The 19,017-nt window shown below is 45.1% G+C and overlaps 1 protein-coding gene across 1 annotated transcript in view; it reads left to right on the top strand.

Annotated features, from left to right (window-relative positions):
- HTR2C (5-hydroxytryptamine receptor 2C) overlaps positions 1-17,976 on the top strand; it is a 37,535-nt gene extending 19,559 nt beyond the window's left edge. The window contains exons 2-3 of the mRNA XM_054996860.1: positions 13,101-13,301; positions 17,150-17,976. Of these exons, the coding sequence (XP_054852835.1) occupies positions 13,101-13,301; positions 17,150-17,976 (1,028 nt within the window). The remainder of the gene's footprint in view (positions 1-13,100; positions 13,302-17,149) is intronic.
- Positions 17,977-19,017: the final 1,041 nt, after the last annotated feature.

The following is a 19,017-nucleotide window of genomic DNA, read 5'->3' as shown; positions in this document are numbered from 1 at the left end:
AAGCTTCAGATTCCAAACCTGAAGCTCCTCTCTCTTTCAATATTGTTTTAGAATTGAAAGAGATTCAGTTCCATAACTGAAATTCCATAATTGAAAGAGATTCAATTCCTCCAATTCCATAACTTCAGTGGACCATTTCTGTTTTTTTATAGCAGAAACAGGATGTACTAAAATGAATAACAAGAATGCTCATTGAGAACAATGGGAGATGCCTGGACCTAATGGATATAATGGGAGACTGGAATGTCAACTGATTTGCATGAGCTCTATGATTACAGCACACAAAAGCTGCAAAGAAAATGCATAATGGAGTTCGAGAAACATGCTCTGGGCCTGGAATGACAGCCCCCAGAGTGGAATGATGATCCCTGGGAGTAGCATAAGTGTTCTGCCATTGAAAAGACAGCCCCCAGAGAGGAATGACAGTCCCAGGACTGGTATCAGAGCTCTGGGATTGGAATGGCAGACCCCAGAGTGGGATAATTCATAACAGGAGCATGGAGGGTAGGAAGGGAGCAGACCTGAACACTGTGGGATTCTAAGGAAGGAAGTGAGGGGAAAGAGGCCTAAGACATAACTTTTCAACAGTACAGAAGGAGGTAGTTTATACCAACTTCATGACCCTAGAACAGGCCTATGGAGGCTGTGCTGGCAGCTGCCTCGAGCGCTGAACTCTGAAGGAGGCGCCATGCCAGCCCCCAATGACCCCCCCCCTGACCCAGAAGCAGGCCACATCCCCGCTTGCTTCTCCACCCCTTTGCCGCTGTTGCCTGCCTCGGCTTGGCTCCTGGAGAGCCGGGTGCCCAGGCAGCACAGCAGCGAGCAGGGAGGCGAGCGGGAAAGTGGGCCGCTTCCCTGCCCCTTCGCCACTGCTGCCCGCCTCAGGTGAGGGGGACGCTCCTGCATGATGAAGTCACATCATCACACAGGGCCAGAGCGCACATGTGCACGCACGCGCTTTGTGTGCGTGCACAGGGTGAGAGTCGCCACCTCCTGCCCCAGAAGCCCCACAACCACGCTATGCCGCTGCCCCTCCCAATCACCAAAATTACTGAAAGCAGGCTGGAAAAGCTGGAAAAGGTATAATTTTGGAGATGTATTTAAAATTCATCATTTTAAAGCCTACAATATCAACTTAGTTAGCGGGGGGGGGGGGAGCTGCAGGTTGGTATCTCACCTCAAGCACCAGAAACCCTGGCACTGGCCGTGCCCTAGAAAGAAACAGAAAAGTTGACATGGAGGATAACTAATGAGGCAGAGCTGATTTGGAGATCATGGCACAACTTTCAGAAACAGAGAACTGATTCTAATCCCAGTGTCCATCATTCCACTCTGAGGGCTGTCATTCCAGTTTCAGAGCACCAATTCCATTTCCAAGAGCCATCATTCCACCCTAGGCAGGGCTGGCGCCACTGTTGAGGTGGTGAGGCGGGGGCAGCGAGCACGACGGGGCCGGAGGTGGGGCGGAGGCGTGCCCCACGCCACTGCTGGCCAGCCCCGTGCCGCCACCACACGCCCCCCGGCTGCGGGCCAGGGACAGCAGGCAGCTGGGGCGGTGTGCAGAGCGCGGGCGGCCTCCTTGCGCCGCCCCAGCCACCCGCTGGCCAGTGGCCCCGGCGTCACTGTGTGATGACATCATCACGCAGTCCGGGGGCACGCATGCATGGCTGGCCTCAGGTGCCAGTAACCCTGGCACCAGGACTGACTCTAGGGGCTGTCATCTCAGAACATTATGGCATCCCTGGATGAACTTAAGGATGCTGGTGCAATTTTAGTGCTTTAACAATGCACCCCCCCACACACACACACACAGTTATTCTGGCTACTGAAATGGTACGGGGGCGGGGAGTGCTGCCACGTTGCAAACTTGATCATGATATGGCCCTTGCAGTTTTTTAAAATCTCCCGTTTTAGGCACTAACATGGCCATGACTTCCCCAGATTCAACCAGGAGATGCCATTGCGTCTAGGTCATTATCAACTGAGGTGCATCCTGGAGCCAAGATGAGTCCTTGGCAGCAGAGGCTGTGCTGGAAGCCTGATGGGCAATGCCTGGGGCCTGCTTGAACCCTTATCCTGGCATCCTGTCACATCTCTGCCCTGGGAGTCAGATACTCAGCGTCCTTCTTGTTTTCGCAGGAAGATGCTCTTCCATCTGTTTCAGTGGCATCATTGCCATTCTCATCGTCATCATCATAATTAAGCTCGTACAATCCTGAACTGAAAACCAATTTTTAAAAACAGAGCTGTTCATGTATGGTGGCAAATCAAAGTGAAGGGCCATTAATAATCTGAAGTATTTAGTCTGTATGTTAAAAAGGAACAAGGAGATAATGCTTTATGTTCCTGCCATATGTTTTGTCAAAATGCTAATTAAAACATACACTTCCACAGCTATTTTTAATATTCCACACATGCTGTCTCCCATCACAATGAAGGACTAGCAGCTAAATGGAAGTTGCTAATGTGTTTCTAGCACCAAGATTTTTTAGAAGGTGCTGGGTGGGGAGGGAACATGGCCCAGCAATTCCTAGATACCTCTTTGGCTGAAGTTCTGCATCCTGAAAAAAAGCACACCCAGACAACTCTCAGTTTGTAGTGATTCTCTAGTCAGTCTTTTCTGATTTCCACCACCCAGACAGCATGGCTGCCTTCAGCCTCTAAGGGAGTCCAGTCAATCCTGTCTCTCACCGGAGTGGGTGTTGGACCAGTAAAAGCCATGCAGTCCTCATGTTTGGTTAACATGTCCCTGCCCTTAGTCTCAATTAAACTGCAAGTAAGATGTTCTTCTAGATTAAAAACTTAAAACTTTCCCCTGCTTTTTTTAATTTGAAGACGCATTAGCTTTCGGTGTCACAAGTTGATCTAGGCCTTTCTCTTATTAGTTTTTTCATCTTTTTTTCCTTTATAATTGAGGCCTCTGGGACCACTTAGTCTTCTAGTCCTTAATGACAGTAATGCCCAGAAAGAACCGCACAGTAGCCTTGATGAACACAACTAACAAAACAGGTGTATTTCAGTGGTAAAGTGAATTGTCTTCCCAATTCAGACGGGTAGATGACACAATGCCAGATTTGGGAGGTGCTTTATACTTAAGAGGCATATTGTTACACCCCGCAGCAGTTTGTAATGCAACCACAGTAATCAGAACAACACCCCAACTCTTGCTTGTCAAAATCACTAGCTATAGTCTAATTGACTCCCCTGCCTAATCCAGGAAACCTCCCAAGCCTGTTCCCTCCCAAACTCCCACGGTCTGTCTTTCTTTGGGTGGTTGACAGTTCAACTGTCCACTTCAGAGCTCCATTCCTTGTCAATGTGATTTGTCAGCTCTCCTGTACATCACAGAAGGTACTTGCATTTTTTAAGGATAGGGTGCTATTTTCTCTTGACTCCCTACTATTACCACTGAGCCTTCTTCCAGAAATCAGTGCTTTCTTTTCAGAAGACTTAAGTACTCAAAGCTTCAGAATATAGTTGTCTATTGCCTTCTTTTTGTATTATGTAACCAGATTTACATTCTGAAGTGTTATAGTCTCAAATGCCTGGGCTATATAACATTTTCTTACTATCCCCAGTGTGATGCAGTGAGAGAGAAAAACTGAGTGTAGAGACACAATCCTGAACCTTTGTTAAGTCACAGAGTGGATTTGAGACAATGGAACCCTGACTTTTATGTTAAACCCTACAGCTGGGCTACCTCTCTTCCCTAGGAGGCTAGCTGAAACCCCTAGAGGAGGATCAGCATGGGGAGAGTTGTCCATAGTGAATGGCAGGTGGGAAGGGAGTTGGGAAAGACCTTCAGTACCTTGGAGAGCTCCAGGAGAGCACAGGCATTACTTCATCAATGAGCAGAGCTCAGCTGAGTTTTAATGCTAATAAATTTCATGATTATGTTTTTATTTTGCTTTTATAAAATCCTGTTTCTGGTGTGGATTCTCTCTGTTTGGGATGAAACAGTAGTCCTCTTTTTACTGTCTTACTAACAAAACTCAATGATATATTACTATTAAAATTGATTCCCCCTTCCCATTGATTGTGTTAAAATGTCAGATAATATAAAAGTGACATTAAAGAAACATGTATCCTCAGAGTTCAAAACAAGAATGGGCAAAACAAAAAGACTCATAACAAAATGTCCCAGTAGTAGCTCTGACAGCTGCCCAAGCCCTACCTTTCATTGGTGAGCAGGAAGGATCTTAAAGAAGCAGACTCATCCCCTGGAAACTTGAGCTTAGATGCCTTTGACTGGCCTGCCACCTCTGTGTGACTCATCTTGATGCCCTTGTTGTGTCCGGAAATTCAAATGAACGATGAACATTGTCAGAAGCTTGAACTGGCAAGAAAGAAAAACCACAGAACGTTGGCAGAGGATGCTGGCTTCTGGCTTCAGAGCGTTGCTCTTTGTTGCTGTCGGGGGAGCCATCAGCCCATCTCTGTGACCTTTTGTAAAGGCAGAGTTTGTTGGCTTCTTAACCTTGTCAGGCAAGTGAAATGCCATTAACTTTACAAAAGGCTTGGAGTTCAGTTGGAAAATTAATCCATCATCTCTAAGAGCCTCTGAAGAGTTCAGAAGGGCATTTTAGATGCAGGAAAGCAGGTGGAACTTGCTGTGTCAGATTTTCAGGAAAAAAATCCTTAAGCAGGTGCTTAGTTCCATTGACTGAAGCATTTTTGTTGCTCCAGTGCTTTGACGGATGGCCTCAAGCTGCCAGCACTCAGTGATTTTTGTGTTTGCCGTAATTATGCAAATGGCATGAGTTTTGCAAAACTCTTGCTAGAGTTTAATTGCTGTAGCTTTCAGGACATGGGTGGCTCTGCGTTAAGCTGGAGTTTGAAATCAATTTCATGTCCATGATTTCCTCCATAGAAATTTGGAGGCTGTCATATGGACACATGAAGCTGCTTTTTCCATGTCAGAACAATGATTCATCCATCTGAGTGTGGTCTACGCTGATGCACAATGGCTCTTCCAGACAAAGCAAATTCTTTCCCATCGCCTGCTACCTGAATACCTTTAATTGAAGATGCTGGGGACTGAATGCAACAGATATGTTTGAACACTGAGCTGTGGCCCCTACTTGTTTAACCATGGGATTACAGAGAGGGATACAAAATTCCAGCTGCCAGTTTACTACTGGCATCTAAAACTGTTGTTCCTGCCATTTAGCATCTTGTTTCTTATCTGGGCAGGAGGTTGCTATCTCTTCCTTGCCCTTCGGTGAGGGCCCTGTGTATTAGATCCTTCTGCTTCATTAATCCCTAACTGGAGGAAGAAATCCCAAGTCACTGGTTGCAAATGAAAGCAAAAGCTGAAGGCATTTGGGGGGATGTGGTTTTGAGGAAGGATTTGAAGGAATACAATTTGGAAAGGGGGCTTATGGCCCTTCAGCCATAAGGCATCATATGTATAGATATCTCCTTCATTTGTTTCAGTACAGGAAAAAGAGATGTGGGTAAAATGTTACCAGATTATTCAGGAAAGGAGTGGCGCTGTTCCTGCACAATTGAGCTCATTCTTCAGTTTCACCCAGTAGAAGATGCTGGACTTCTTAAGTGGCTAGTCCTACCTATTTAACCATTAGTGCCTTCAGCACTCCTGTGCAACTCCTGTGGGGGTTGGACTCCTCCTGTTTCTCCTCCTCCAGCTTCCGTTCCTAGTTTGGATTACATTCAAAGGTATTCAAGGATTGTGTTTCATTTCCCACAGAGCTGATTAGGCAGCTGGATCAGCCTGTCATTTCACCCCACTCTGCCCTTCACAGCTTTTCCAAGGGATAACTGTTACTGTGACGATGATGGTACAGGAAACTTTCTTCCACAGGACCTCCACACAGCACTTGTCTCAAGGCAAAAGCACTGCTTAGAGAACTTTGCTGCTGCAGAACACTGCCCCCCCCCCCGCCTGCCTCTCTTTGAGCTGAATAAATGGTTTGAAGACTTTCTAAGTATACATCCTAAATCTCAGCATACTTATCAGGAAACTAGCTCAATTAAAATGTATAGGGCTGGCTTCCAAGTAAATGCAATTAAGCCGACTGTAAATTGTGGAAATAAAATAAATACATTTGTTGTGATTAATTTTGGGGGGAAAGAATTAAATTAAAAAGGGTGGGGGTGGTGAGCTATTAATTAATGCTGGAGCTCTTGTGCGAAACGCAGCAAACAAAACCCCAATTTCCCCAACTCAATGACAATTTTCGGTGATGTTCCAGTGCCTTCAGAGAAGGTTTATGCCCACAAGCATTTCACAGCTGAAAATATGAGCATGCCTCCGACATCCCAGCTCTTGTACCAAGAATCCCTCTTCCCATTTCGCATTTACACAACATTGAAGGTTCTGTTCCACCTGCTGTGTTAACATGATTCTGCTCTTGGGTGTGAAATAGGCTGTACATTGGACAGTGCCTTAGTGTTCATATGCACACATGGTCACTGATGCATCCACTCACTCACTGAGAAATGTAATTTCAGGAGACCTTGGGAAGAGTGCTGATCCCCAAAGAATGACTGTACTGGCAGCTCATATAATTTTTACGAAGCAAAATGATTTACCATTGGGGACCAGAAAGTGGGGAACAGTTTGGTTGGGTGAAGGTTCTTTCCCTGTGTTTTTCTCTCCCTATGTCCTTCTTCCCTTTCCATGTGCCTCTTCTTCGCCCCTCTGCCTATATATCCCCTACTGCCTCATGTTTGCAAACAGTGTGTTTCAATAGACCCACCAAGTAATGTTTGACATCTTTGAAGGCTTGTTTTTGATTAAAAAGCAGCTGTCCTTTGAAAGCAAAGCAGCATTTTTGGCAATGCCTTGGAGAAAATCTGCCTCACATCCTCTGATGCAGCTGGCATAAAGTGGACTGCCCATTGGTGGCACTCCTGTGCCTTGCCGAAGGATGTTAAAATGCCAAATTACCACCTGTCTTTGAAATCTAATTGACAAACTAGATATGGACTTCAGTACCCTGGCCCTTTGGAAGAGAATTTGGATCAGAATATCGGCTGGAGAATTGTCATCTCTCCAATCCTAATTCATATCAAATCTAGTTTGCAATGGAATTTTGGCCAACTTCTAGCAAGTTCTGCCACTAATGGATTTGCAGTGAATTTTTCAGGGAATCTTAATAGAAACCATGGTAGGTTCTGGCAAGTGCTAGACCTCTCAAAGTCTTAATGAGGCCTTTCCCTTGTGTTAGGCCTCTGCAAAAGCTTCAAAATGCAGGTGAGGGTTCTCACTATGGAATGCTTCTCTGTACAAAAAGAGAGCCTTACATTTAAAAACAAACCAGCATGCCAGGCAAAAGGTTAGGCTGCATGCAGGAATGGAGGAGCATACATGTCTCCCCACCTGCAGTCTGAAATGGCACGGCCCAGATACACCATGATACAGTCCAAACAGGTGAGAACTAGGCCAAAATCTGGGTTTTAAAGGCAAATCTCTGATGTTGTCAGAGGGAGACTCCAAGAATGCCTTTGAATCTTCCTGCTTCTGTCAAGTGTAGATTTGTTTATTTGTGAAGATCACCCATTGGCAAAGTTGGCTGTTGCTAATTCCCCCACCCCCGCCTACAACTCAAGAAGGCTGTGTTAGAATGGGAGCCATGAATTGCATGCCTGCTCCAGAGGAGAGGGAGGATTTTGCAAACGGCATGTCTGGGAATGCAGCTGAGACCACAAGAATGTTGCTCCTCCATCTGTTGTGGTGACGGTGCTGCCTTCCAAGCCAGAGAAACTCTTCACTTTTGACAAGAGGAAAGGATGTGAATCACAAAAACCTTGCACTCCCAAGGGGGGTGGGGGGTTATGAAGTGCAGGGAAGTTAAAACCGCATGTAATTGCCTGCTATTTCTGCAAAACGTCTATAGCAGTTAGGCAGAATATGCGAAGTGGAAGCAGAGATATAGGGTTAGTACAAAGACTTGTGGATGCGAAGGCTGTCCTTGCCAAGGAAAGGGTTGCAGAATCAATGTGTATGGCATTATGCTGATGTCTTTAAAAGGGAATGTGACAGATACATGGAGAAGAAATCCCTCTTGTTATCCCTGAGAGCTAAGTAGGACTTCCCTGTTGCACCCTCTCTGAATACTAGTTGTTGAGGGTACAACAAGAGGGTGGGGGAGATTTTGGCTGTGCTTGTCGTGCTTCTCATTAGCCACTGTGGGAACCAGGATACTGGACTAGATGGACCACTGGTCTGAGCCTGCCTGCCTGTTCTTGTTGCCTTACATAGTTTGATGCTGGACATGTCTGGGCCCTAATCTGGATGCCACGTCCATGAAAGAATTTATTAGTCCTTGCTCTGATGCTGCCTTCATTTCTGACATTTTTGCACAGTCACACAGAGCACATCTTCTCTTTGTTCTGTGATACTCCCCCAAGCCAGTCCAGTACTAACAGCGTTGGTGTCTCGCCCCTGTGTAAAGGCCAAGCAGATAGCCTTTCAGAAGGGGGGAGGGGGAAATGGTTATGCTGCTTTCCTTCCCCTAATTATTTTTAACCTGCCAGGATGTGGGCTGCAGCACAGGAGAGGGGGAATGCACAGCCTCCAAACAACGATGCTCCTGATTGTTCAAAACAGTGACCTGACCAAGAGGGAGGAGCAGAAATGTTTTGTGAGAAAGCCAGTTTCTGGTAGCCAAGACTGGTGGCCTATGTGGACAGCTGGAGCTGGTCCAGCCCATTTCAAAGTGCCCGGTCTCTGCATGTGTGCCTGGATTAGACCAGGAAGCGGAAGGACCGGCCATCCTCCCCATCTCTTCCATTAAAGAGATGTGTGTTCTGTTCCACGCGCTGAGAGCCAGCGCCACCAGCCAGAGGGGCTCAATGCCTGTCCTAGGTCCCTCTTCTTGGGAACTTATGAGTACAGGGCTGGTCCAAACAGACATAGTCTCTTCCTTTTGGAGAATATGCTTTGGTAGGCTGGGCTGAAGCTCTGATTAAAAGTTGGCTTGGTTTGGGAGGCTCCCTGTGGCCCTCTGATGCCACATCACTGCCCTGTGCTTTGCATTAACCATTGTGGCAAATAGAGGGCATAAGCCGTACCAATGAGAGGCCCAAACACACTCCTTGCATGAGGTTGTTTTCAATCTTCCAAGCTTGGATTGAAAATGAATGACAGAGAGACAAAATCCAGCTGGTGCAGCTGTTTCCAGCATTGAGCTGCTGGGAAAAGCTTCATCAGTAGAATTTCCTCCTACCTGAGGGAGTGGGCTGTCTTGACTGCGGGGATCATCATGACTGTCCAGGGTAGCATAGTGGCTTAAATGCTGAACTAGGGTCTGGGAGACCCAGGTTCAAGTCCCAGATAAGCTGTGAAGCTCACTGGGTTACCTTGGGACAGTCACATACTTTCAGCATTGCCTACCTCACATGACTGTTGTGAGGATACAGTGAGGAAGAGAGGACCAGGTATGCTGCCTGAGGAAAGGAAGAATAGAAATCCACTACATAAAGCCAGTGTGATGTGGTGGTTAGAGTGCTGGACTAGGATCTAGGCGACCCAGGTTTAAATCCCCGTTCTGCCATGGAAGCCCACTGGGTGACCTTGGGCCAGTCACACACTCCTAGTCTAAACCTACTTCACAGGGCTGTTGTGAGTATAAAATAGAGGAGAGAATGATGCAAGCTGCTTTGGGCCCCTCTTGGGGAGAATAGCAGGATGTAAATGATGTGGAATGAATGAATGAGTGAGTGAACAAATGAATGAATGAGTTACCAGCAAAAGCCAAAAAGGAAATACCTTGTTCTTCACCCCAAGAAGCAGCACCAGGCAGAGGTGCTTTACAGATGTCCCCGCTACCTGATTCTCCATTGATTATGTCACTGCTTTTGTTCTAGGCTAATAATATGCCAGGAACATTTAATACTTGTTTATTCCTCATGGAGATGTTTACCGTCCCTCCAATGCTGGGCTTAGTCACAAGTTGAACCCAGCTCAGTTTCATTTAGCTGCATGGACCTGATTTAATTAAAGGGGGCTCACAGAGGCGGCTTCTGACTTCCTGCTTGCCTTGGAAGAGTGCCCATTGCACCTGCTTCTTGAGGCTGAGGAGCCACTTTTGCCTGCTTGTCAGAAAGAGCTCCTCAAATGCAACCTTCCCCATGGCAGACAGCCCACCTTGTCTGCTGGTAGCTCAGGGCAGGGGGTGATTGTGCCGCAGCCAAACATTCTGTGATCCAGGGAAGAAGGAGTACAAAGACAAAACTTTCAGAAGGCACAGTCTGGAAAGGTCAAGATGCCATCCTGCTCCATTGTTGACCTGAATTGTGTGAAGTTAAAAATTAAAATTCTACCTCTTCCTTGGTAAGAAGCCCCAGGCAGCTAGCAAAATGAGTAGATCCATTTTTAAAAGATTTGATTTTTGCTCTGATAAAGGTCTAAATTGCATCACCGCCCAGAGCCCCTGGGGATGGGCGGTATATAAATTGAAAAAATAAATAAATAAAATCTATTATACAACCAAGAGTTAGAAAATAAAATATATCCCAGTTCATAAATGTCTGCCCAGGTTCACAAAGCCATCCAAAGAGAGTGAGTGTATCCTGTTGGGCTGGGGAGAGGCTGTGACTCAATGGAAGAGCTTCTGCTTGGCATGCAGAAGGTCCCAGGTTCAGTCCCCAGCAGGACTCATTTCAAGGGGGAATGCACAGGAACGCAGTTCCGGCAGTTCCCCAAAGAGGTCCCATGTCAGGTGGCCCCGCCCACCTGACTCTCAGCCATTTTGGGCCCGTTTCAGCCTGGATTGGGGCCAAAACAGCCCAGATCGGGCCTCTGACAGGTGGTGGATCACTCTCCCACTCAGCAGCGGCCAAATCCTGACCATTTGGGGCCCCTTTTCAGCCCCTTTTTGCCATTTTGGGCCCAATTTCGGCCCTGAATGGCCAGGATTGGGTCCAAAACAGCCAGGATAGGTGATGTCAGAGGGTGTGGCATATGCAAATCAGTTATGTGAATGACACACTTCTGGTGATGTCAAGGGGTGTGGTATATGCTAATGAGTTATGCTAATGAGTCCCTCCAGCTCTTTTTCTACGAAATTACCCCTGGTCCCCAGCATCTCCAGTTAAAATAACCAGGTGATATGAAAGACCTCTTACTGAGACCCGAGAGAGCCACTGCTATTCTGAGTAGACAATACTGACCATCACAGTCTGATTCAGTGTAAGGCGGCCTCACCTGCATTACCCAAATCAGTCTCTGGGCCAGAGGGGTCACTGGAAGGGTGCTGCCTTACATATGAAGAACTCCAAAATGCGAGCGCTGGGGCATGTAGGACCTTGAAGCCTATGTCTGTATGATTCCTAGTTGAATACAGTAGCAGTGGAATCCTAAGCAGGGTTACTCCAGTCTAAGCCCATTGATTTCAATTAATTTAGACTCGGGTAACTCTGCTTAGGATTTCACTGTAAATCTCCCAGTGAGGAAAAGTTGGAAAGGAGATAGATTATTAACTGGAAATAATTTTATTATTCTAACAAAAGATACAGACTAGAAAACAGAGGCTCAGTATGAAAAATCAAAAGAGCAGGCAATTGTATCATGGAAACCAACAAAATGTTAAACTAAGTAACCAATTAAAGTTACCATTCGTCCAAATTATGTTTCTCCCAATTGGTTAGTCCAGAGAAAAGCCAAGCCAAGGAGAGAGGAGATGTTGGAAAGAAAAGGGAAGGAGTGAGGATGCTATGGGGAAAGCTGGCTATTCAGTAAGACAGAACAGGGGGAAACACAGGAGAGAGAGAGAGAGAGAGAGAGAGAGAGAGAGAGAGAGAGAGAGAGAGAGAGAGAGAGCTAAGAGAAGGGAGCAGATAGAGATACATGGACTCGCAGCAGTGAAGCACACTACGCGGTCCTGGTGATTTCAGCTTTCAGTGATGTGGAAGAAAGGGGAGGGGGAACTTGTGATTTCAACATTTGAAAGCAGGCCCAGGAACAGAACCTGCTACATAGACTGAGGTCTTGTGCACTTAAATTTACCTGAGTGCCAATGAGGAAAATCTGTTGTTGGTTCAGTTTGGTGCAGAACTACGATCTACTCAGGTATTGGATCAAACTCTTAGAGCCTAATGGAGGACTTTGGGTTGTGTTCTGATTGGTGCAGCCTTGGGGTCCTGGGCCCCACTGATACAAGTCCAGAATCCAGACTGTGATAGGATAGTACAATTCTCCTGTAGGACAAGGTGCACCTGAGTCAGCAGACCTTAAGATGTTTCTGATAATTGATTCTGGTGGTTTGTTTGACAAGAAGATATTCTGGACATAGAGATGGGCAAATGGTATTTCCTGTGTTTATGGTTGTATCATCCAGGAATTGGGTTTGCAGAAGTATATTATTCTGCAAGCCCAGGTCATTGTTTCAGGCCCAAACGAGATGAAGGGCTGTGGAGTTCAAAAGAAGCTTTGATCAATGCATTTTTAGGGCATTGGGCTATTCCCAGCTGGAAGTGCCTCTTATCAGTTTTTTGCTTTGATGGAAGAGCCTTTCTTTAATATGAAAAGAGATGCATTTTCTCCTCATGGGGAAACTGGAATCCTTAAGACCAAACGTTTGGGAGTGTATTTTGATCCAACATGCCTGATGTTTTAAAGTCAGGAGATGTCAGGAAGGTGTGGCCCCACACCTATGGTCTGTTTAAGTCAAAGGGTCCTTTTTGGGTGCACAAAACAAATTTTAGTGGGGGCCGGGGGGGGGGAGTTGCAGCAAATAACCCAGTTTCATCTGATGCAGGAGTGTGACAGGATTCCCCGTTCCCAACAAAACCAAAAAAAAAAAAAGTCTTATGGCCCCTTAAAATATACAGAAAAGCTTGCATAGGCTGGAGCCTGTTGCTCTCTTGGAGTGTAAAGACCAGAGCAGTGACTTCTACAGAGGTGCACCAAGCATCAGATGAGGACTTCAGGCCCTCTGGCAGCTTGCATTTGTTTCTTGTGGCACCCCAATGTTTCACTCATGCATACAGTTCTGGGATTGCTGATTTCGAGGCTCCCCAATGTGCAGTTCTGAGCTGCACTGTTTTACAAATTGCAGGCAACCCTCTCCAAACTCATTTTTCCCTTTTCTTTCTTTGCTTTTCCTTTCTCTCTCTTTCTCTCTGTGTTTCAGATTATGCTTGGCCTTTGCCTAAACAATTGTGTCCCATCTGGATTTCCCTAGATGTGCTCTTTTCCACTGCCTCTATCATGCATCTCTGCGCCATCTCCCTCGACCGCTATGTTGCGATCCGTAACCCCATTGAGCACAGCCGGTTTAATTCCCGCACCAAAGCGATTATGAAAATTGCTGCTGTTTGGACCATCTCCATAGGTAAGTCATTCTTACTTCTGGATCTGCTACCAGTTGCAGGGCTTCTGCTTACAAGAAAGAAGAATTCGATGAACTTAAATGAAGCTGGTTGTAAATGATGGCCGGAAATGGATGGTTGCTGGGAAACGGAAGACCTTTCTTTTTAATTGGCCAGAAAGTTATTAAACGTAATAATTCATCCTCAGGCATCATTTTTAACATTCACATGACCATTATCCCATTGTCTTTGATTTAACCCCCCCTGAAGGGCTTTACTGGCTTAAGCTGGTCAAATAAAAGCCATTGGGATAGAGGTTGTATGAAAGTGCACATAAAGTGCACATAAAGTGCATAAAGTGCACACACACACACCCTTTGAACCTTGCCAAGAATTTTGCCCTCCCTTCCAGCAAGGCCCTTGGCATCATTCTGCCGCCTAATCCTACAGCCTTTAATTCCGTCACTCAGAGCATCTTCATCCAAGAGCACCAAGGGATAAAAATAGATCCACAGGAGTCAGCCGTGTTAGTCTGTAGTAGCAAAATAGTAAAGAGTCCAATAGCACCTTTAAGACTAACCAACTTTATTGTAGCATAGACTTTCGAGAGCCGCAGCTTTCTTCATCAGATGCATGCTTCTGACAAAGAGAGCTGTAGCTCTCAAAAGCTTATGCTACAATAAAGTTGGTTAGTCTTAAAGGTGCTACTGGACTCTTTACTATTAAGGGATAAAAAGCCCTTTTTATTTATTCGCTTATTTTAAACATTTTTTTTCTCCTGCCTTTCACCAAACTTGGTTTCCGGGGCAACTTACAAATGTTCTAGCATGATTAAAATGTATATATACATACAATAAAAATAGACATATAAACAAACAACCATCACTGACACAAAGGGAGGAGGGCCGATTAATGCTCGTTGGAAGAGTAGCAGCAAATAGTATTAAACTGGTATTAAACTAGTATTAAACTAGTATTAAAAAACCATTTTTCTTTTTTTTTAAGCAGCTGAAAGTTTTAAAAGAACCATGTAAAAGATCAACAGAAACTGTAAAGACAACTGGAAACTAATTTAATTGCCAACCACCCCAAATATAGGAGAACAGGACAGAGGAAGCAAGTATGGCATAGACTGGAGTGTCTTATATTGCTTGGGGAGAGTCAGAATTAAACCTCCACTCAGCCAAGAAGCTCGATCGATGACCTTGGCTACTCACTCTTTTTCATTCTGGTGGTGGGTGTAGTGATGGCCATTAATGTAGATGGATTTAAAAGGTGCTTAGGTAGATGAATGGAGGTCTATCCTTGTCTACTAGCTGTGATAACCAAAGGCAACCTCAGAGGCAGTAAACCTCCGAATACCACTGCTGGAGGTAACATCTGGAAAGACCTGGGCTTCAATACCTTTCTGGCCCTCCAAGTTAACTGATTGGCCACTGTGTAGCATAGAATGCTAGATTAGATAGAACACTGGTCTGATCCATCAGAGCACCTCTTGCATTTTTATGTTCCTCAAAGGGCTGGGGTTAGGAAGAGAGCACTCTCTATGCTACCCTAAACTACATTGGAAAACAGAAATGGCACCAGGCTAACAAGTCTAGGGAGAGAGTATCTTAACTGAGGTGCAACCACAGGAAAGGACCCATCTCTAGACACATTGGAATCAATAAAAAAAAATTGTTGGCCACCACTCCCAAGTCATGCATCCAGCATCCTCGATAACTGCAAACCCTTCTTTTCAGACCAGATTAGAGATTCAGGGTATTCCAGCAAAGGAAAAATTGTGCATGGAGCCTTTCAAATCTATTGTCCCGAGATTTAAATCTTTTGGCAAGACTTAAAAAGACATAACTGGATGACATAGAAATCACTTTCTTCTCTTTAGCCCTCTCTCCTTATGAAACTAGCAAAATGTCCAAATGACCTGTACATTTCAGACACCCTTGAGGGAGCTGGTTGCAGTTCTTTGTATAGACACATGCTGCACCTGTTGTGGGATCTATGCAAGCTGGGATGCCCAGTGACAAAGGGCAGTGCAAAGGTTTGTCCCCAAGTGCATTATCTCCCCCCCCCCAATAGAAAGACACAAAAAGCATTTGTTTTGAAGGGAGAAAGTATCTGTCTGCTTGAAGCTATCACTGAGTTGGTGGTTAATCCTTCCTTCCTGCTTGGATGAGCCCAGCTATAAAGACTCAATCCTCCTCCTTCCACTTTTGAAATGCTTCCAACCTCAGTCCCAATTCTTGGTCAGATTTGATTGTCACAGAACATTGGGAACATCAGGCTTTTTTGTATATTGTCTATTGGCAGTTCACTCATTCTTGCCATCTGTGTTGCTCCTGCAAGTTCTTGCCTAAGAAAATTACATTGTAAACTCTATAAAAAGCTTATGAGTGCAATTACTTTAATCTGTTGGGGTCTCCATTTTTCTTCTGTCCAATGTATGCCTTGGGAACTGGTTTTTTCCCATCAGATCTGTCTCGTTTGGAACTGGTTGCTAAGTTATTTTATGAGCTGGCCTTAGAGTGCACTTATGTGTTGTAGTTAACTGGGAAGTGAATTGTTGAGGAACATCTGCTTGCAAGAGCACTCTGCAATGTTCAGCAACCAAAGCAGCTGGCAGAGTTGCAAAGACACCCGATACTTAAAAGAGCATAGCTGCAGCTATGCAAACATTTGTGGCCTTCTAGATTTGCAATTGGAGTTGCAAAGGAACAGCTTTTTAGAACAGCGAGTGGGACTGGAGGCCTCTTTGAAAGGATCCCTCTTTATCCTGTGCCACTGAAAAATGGCATAAATTCTGCAATTACCTTATGACTAATAAGCCAAAGTATGCACTTTTACTTATCTGTTTAAATTTTGCAACTTGCATACATTTTCTTGGTGCAGACCTCCTGATTTTGTTTTGCAAAGCTTTGAAGGTGTCTCAGTGGCAGAACACTTGTTTTGTATGCAGGAGGTCCCAAGTTCAATCTGCTTCATCTCCACTTATAAGGATCAGGTAGTAAGTGATGCAAAAGACCTCTACTTGAGACCCTAGAGAGCTGTTGTGAGTCAGAGGAGACAGTACCAATTTGGATAGATCAGCGGTCTGACTCAGTATAAGGGGGCTTCATGTGTTCAAAATGCTCAGCTATGGCTGCAGAACAATGGCTGCGGGCATGTCTAACTCCAACACTTTTTTGGGATGTCCTATTATAACTTCATCCCATAGGGGAACGTTAGTGAACCAATGACCAGTGAAAATTGAGAGTTTGCTTTCACCACCATCACCCTGGTGCTAGTGTTGTTTCTACCTAGTGGTGTGTGCAGGGATGGATATTGTTGTCATTAGCTGTTTGTCTGTGCTTGGCTGGATCAATATTTGCCACCTGACCATAAATAAGAGATGCAGTTAAACATGAAGGAGAAAAACTGGGCTGCTGCAATAGGAGGAAAAGGTTTAGGTCCGAAATATTTGGCATGATGATTTCAAGATGGTTGGCCTTTTTCTTGCTGAGGTTATGGAGCCACCTAGTGGAACAAGTCAGGACAACATTTTTAACTGTTCTATTAACAAGATGCTGTAATAACCCAGATCCCTTCCAATAAGATCTCCTAGTCTGTTGAAGACTGTTGAAGAGGTTCCTAAGCTACCCATTTCTGCTTTTGTCTCTCTTTGAAATCTCAAGGTGGCAGACTTTGAACTTCTAAAGTAAGGATGGAGGTAATGGGGCAATGGCAGTCAGGATGGTAATGTGTGAGTGGGTGGGAAAGTCCATTGCAAAATAAAATCATTAGCAATCCATAAACTCCAAGATTAGGTTACAACCATTCTATTGAAGATAACACCTTTTGCTTTCTGTCTTTCTTCTCGCAATGGCTTGTCTAGGAATCTCATTGCCCATCCCGGTCATAGGCTTGCAAGACGATTCTCGGGTGTTCGTGAATGGAAGCTGCGTCCTAAATGACGAGAACTTTGTCCTCATTGGCTCCTTCGTAGCGTTCTTCATCCCTCTCATTATCATGGTGTTTGCATACTGCCTGACCATTCAGGTCCTGCAGAAGCAGGCATCGGTGTTCATGTACGGGGAGGCCCCCAAGCAGAGGCGAAGCAGCATGAATTGCCTCAAGAAGGAGAACAACACAGAGAACCTCTCCATGCTGCAGAACCACGAGGCCGCCTCTCACTTAAACTCTCCTGTGAACAAAGAAGGAGTGCTCTTCAGGAAGGGCACGATGCAATCCATCAACAACGAGCGGAGAGCTTCCAAGGTCTTGGGCATCGTCTTCTTTCTGTTCCTCATCATGTGGTGTCCGTTTTTCATCACTAACATCATGTCCGTTCTCTGCAAAGAAGCCTGTGATGAGGCCCTTCTTGGAGAGCTTCTAGACGTCTTTGTTTGGGTGGGTTACATCTGCTCTGGGGTCAACCCCCTGGTATACACACTCTTCAACAAAATCTACCGCAGGGCATTCTCTAACTACATCCGCTGCCGCTATACCAGCAGTAAAAAATCAGTTCAGTGGCACAATCAGTGCCCCAACGTCTCCTCAACAGCTTTGTATGGGAAAGACCTCAATTTAAACAGTTATCGCAATGGCAATGAACTGAACAGCCTAGAGCTGGACGAGACGGAGGATGCTTTGGAAATGCACGTGGGGACCTCTGAGCTTTCAATAAATAGCTGCAGTGGCGAAAAGACCAGTAGTGTGTAAGGGAACAGAAACACCTTTAATACTCTGGATTTTGTTGCGGTGCAGCTAGGGACTGCTTTGGTGTAAAAAAACAAAAGCAAAAAGTGTGCGTGCGTTAGTCAAAGAACGATGTAAATAATGCATTCTGAACAAAGCCGTTTTTTTAATTTAAACATCCATCTTTGTAGCTCGTTGCTTTCTGTCATTCTTAAACAGGACCTGTATTTACTGTTGGCAGCCGGAAGAACCTCTGCCGGAACAGGAAGTCACAGATCCAAAATGATGCCCCTTATTTTGCTTTTAATATGTTGCCCTTTAATTTTTTTATTTTTATTTTCTGGTGCATGAACAAAATGCTGACTATTAATCTCAGGTGGTACTTTTTTGAGTCCTCAGTGGTCCGTTATGAGTAGTCACATATCAAATAAAGGGGTATGGGCTTGGCCAGTTCAATATTTCTTATTCCGACATTGATTGTAAATACTGAATAAAAACATATGAATCTCCCCATGGTATGAGTCACAGAAGAAAATACTGTAACTGGCAATATTTTAGAAAAACAAAAGGCTTGTGCCAGTAGGGCTCATCCTTCCTTCATTGATAGGGAAAGTCTCAACAGAATTAGAAGTACGTGGTGGAATTTGGGTTGGAGAGAGGGGAGTGTCATTTCTAAGGAGCACGTTTCTTCTTAAGAGGGAAGATAGGTGATCAGACTAGTTTCCTTTTGAGTTTGCACTGGCTGGCTGCAATCTGCACTCCCTACAAGGAAATATCTCTAAAAGTCCTTTGGGGGCATGACAAAGAGAGGGCAGGGGAAAGGATACACAATTAACTTGCATTTCTTATTTCCCATTATATCTTGCACTAGGGGATAGACGTGCAGGTTGGGGAGAGATCTGCAAGTCTGTTTTTATTGAGGCAGAAAAACTGTAACACGAGTTGGTAAGTGATAGGAGAATAGCCCTGGTGGATCTATCCAACGATATGTTGTTGTGTGCCAGCTTTAGATACCAGACGTAAAGAAGAGCCATTCACAAGAATCTTGTAGAGTAAGTCCAGTGC

The sequence above is a fragment of the Eublepharis macularius genome, chromosome 13 (genome assembly GCF_028583425.1).
Source record: "Eublepharis macularius isolate TG4126 chromosome 13, MPM_Emac_v1.0, whole genome shotgun sequence".
Lineage (NCBI taxonomy): Eukaryota > Metazoa > Chordata > Lepidosauria > Squamata > Eublepharidae > Eublepharis > Eublepharis macularius.
The sequence above is the reverse complement of the archived record's forward strand: the minus strand, read 5'-3'. Positions and strand labels throughout refer to the sequence as shown.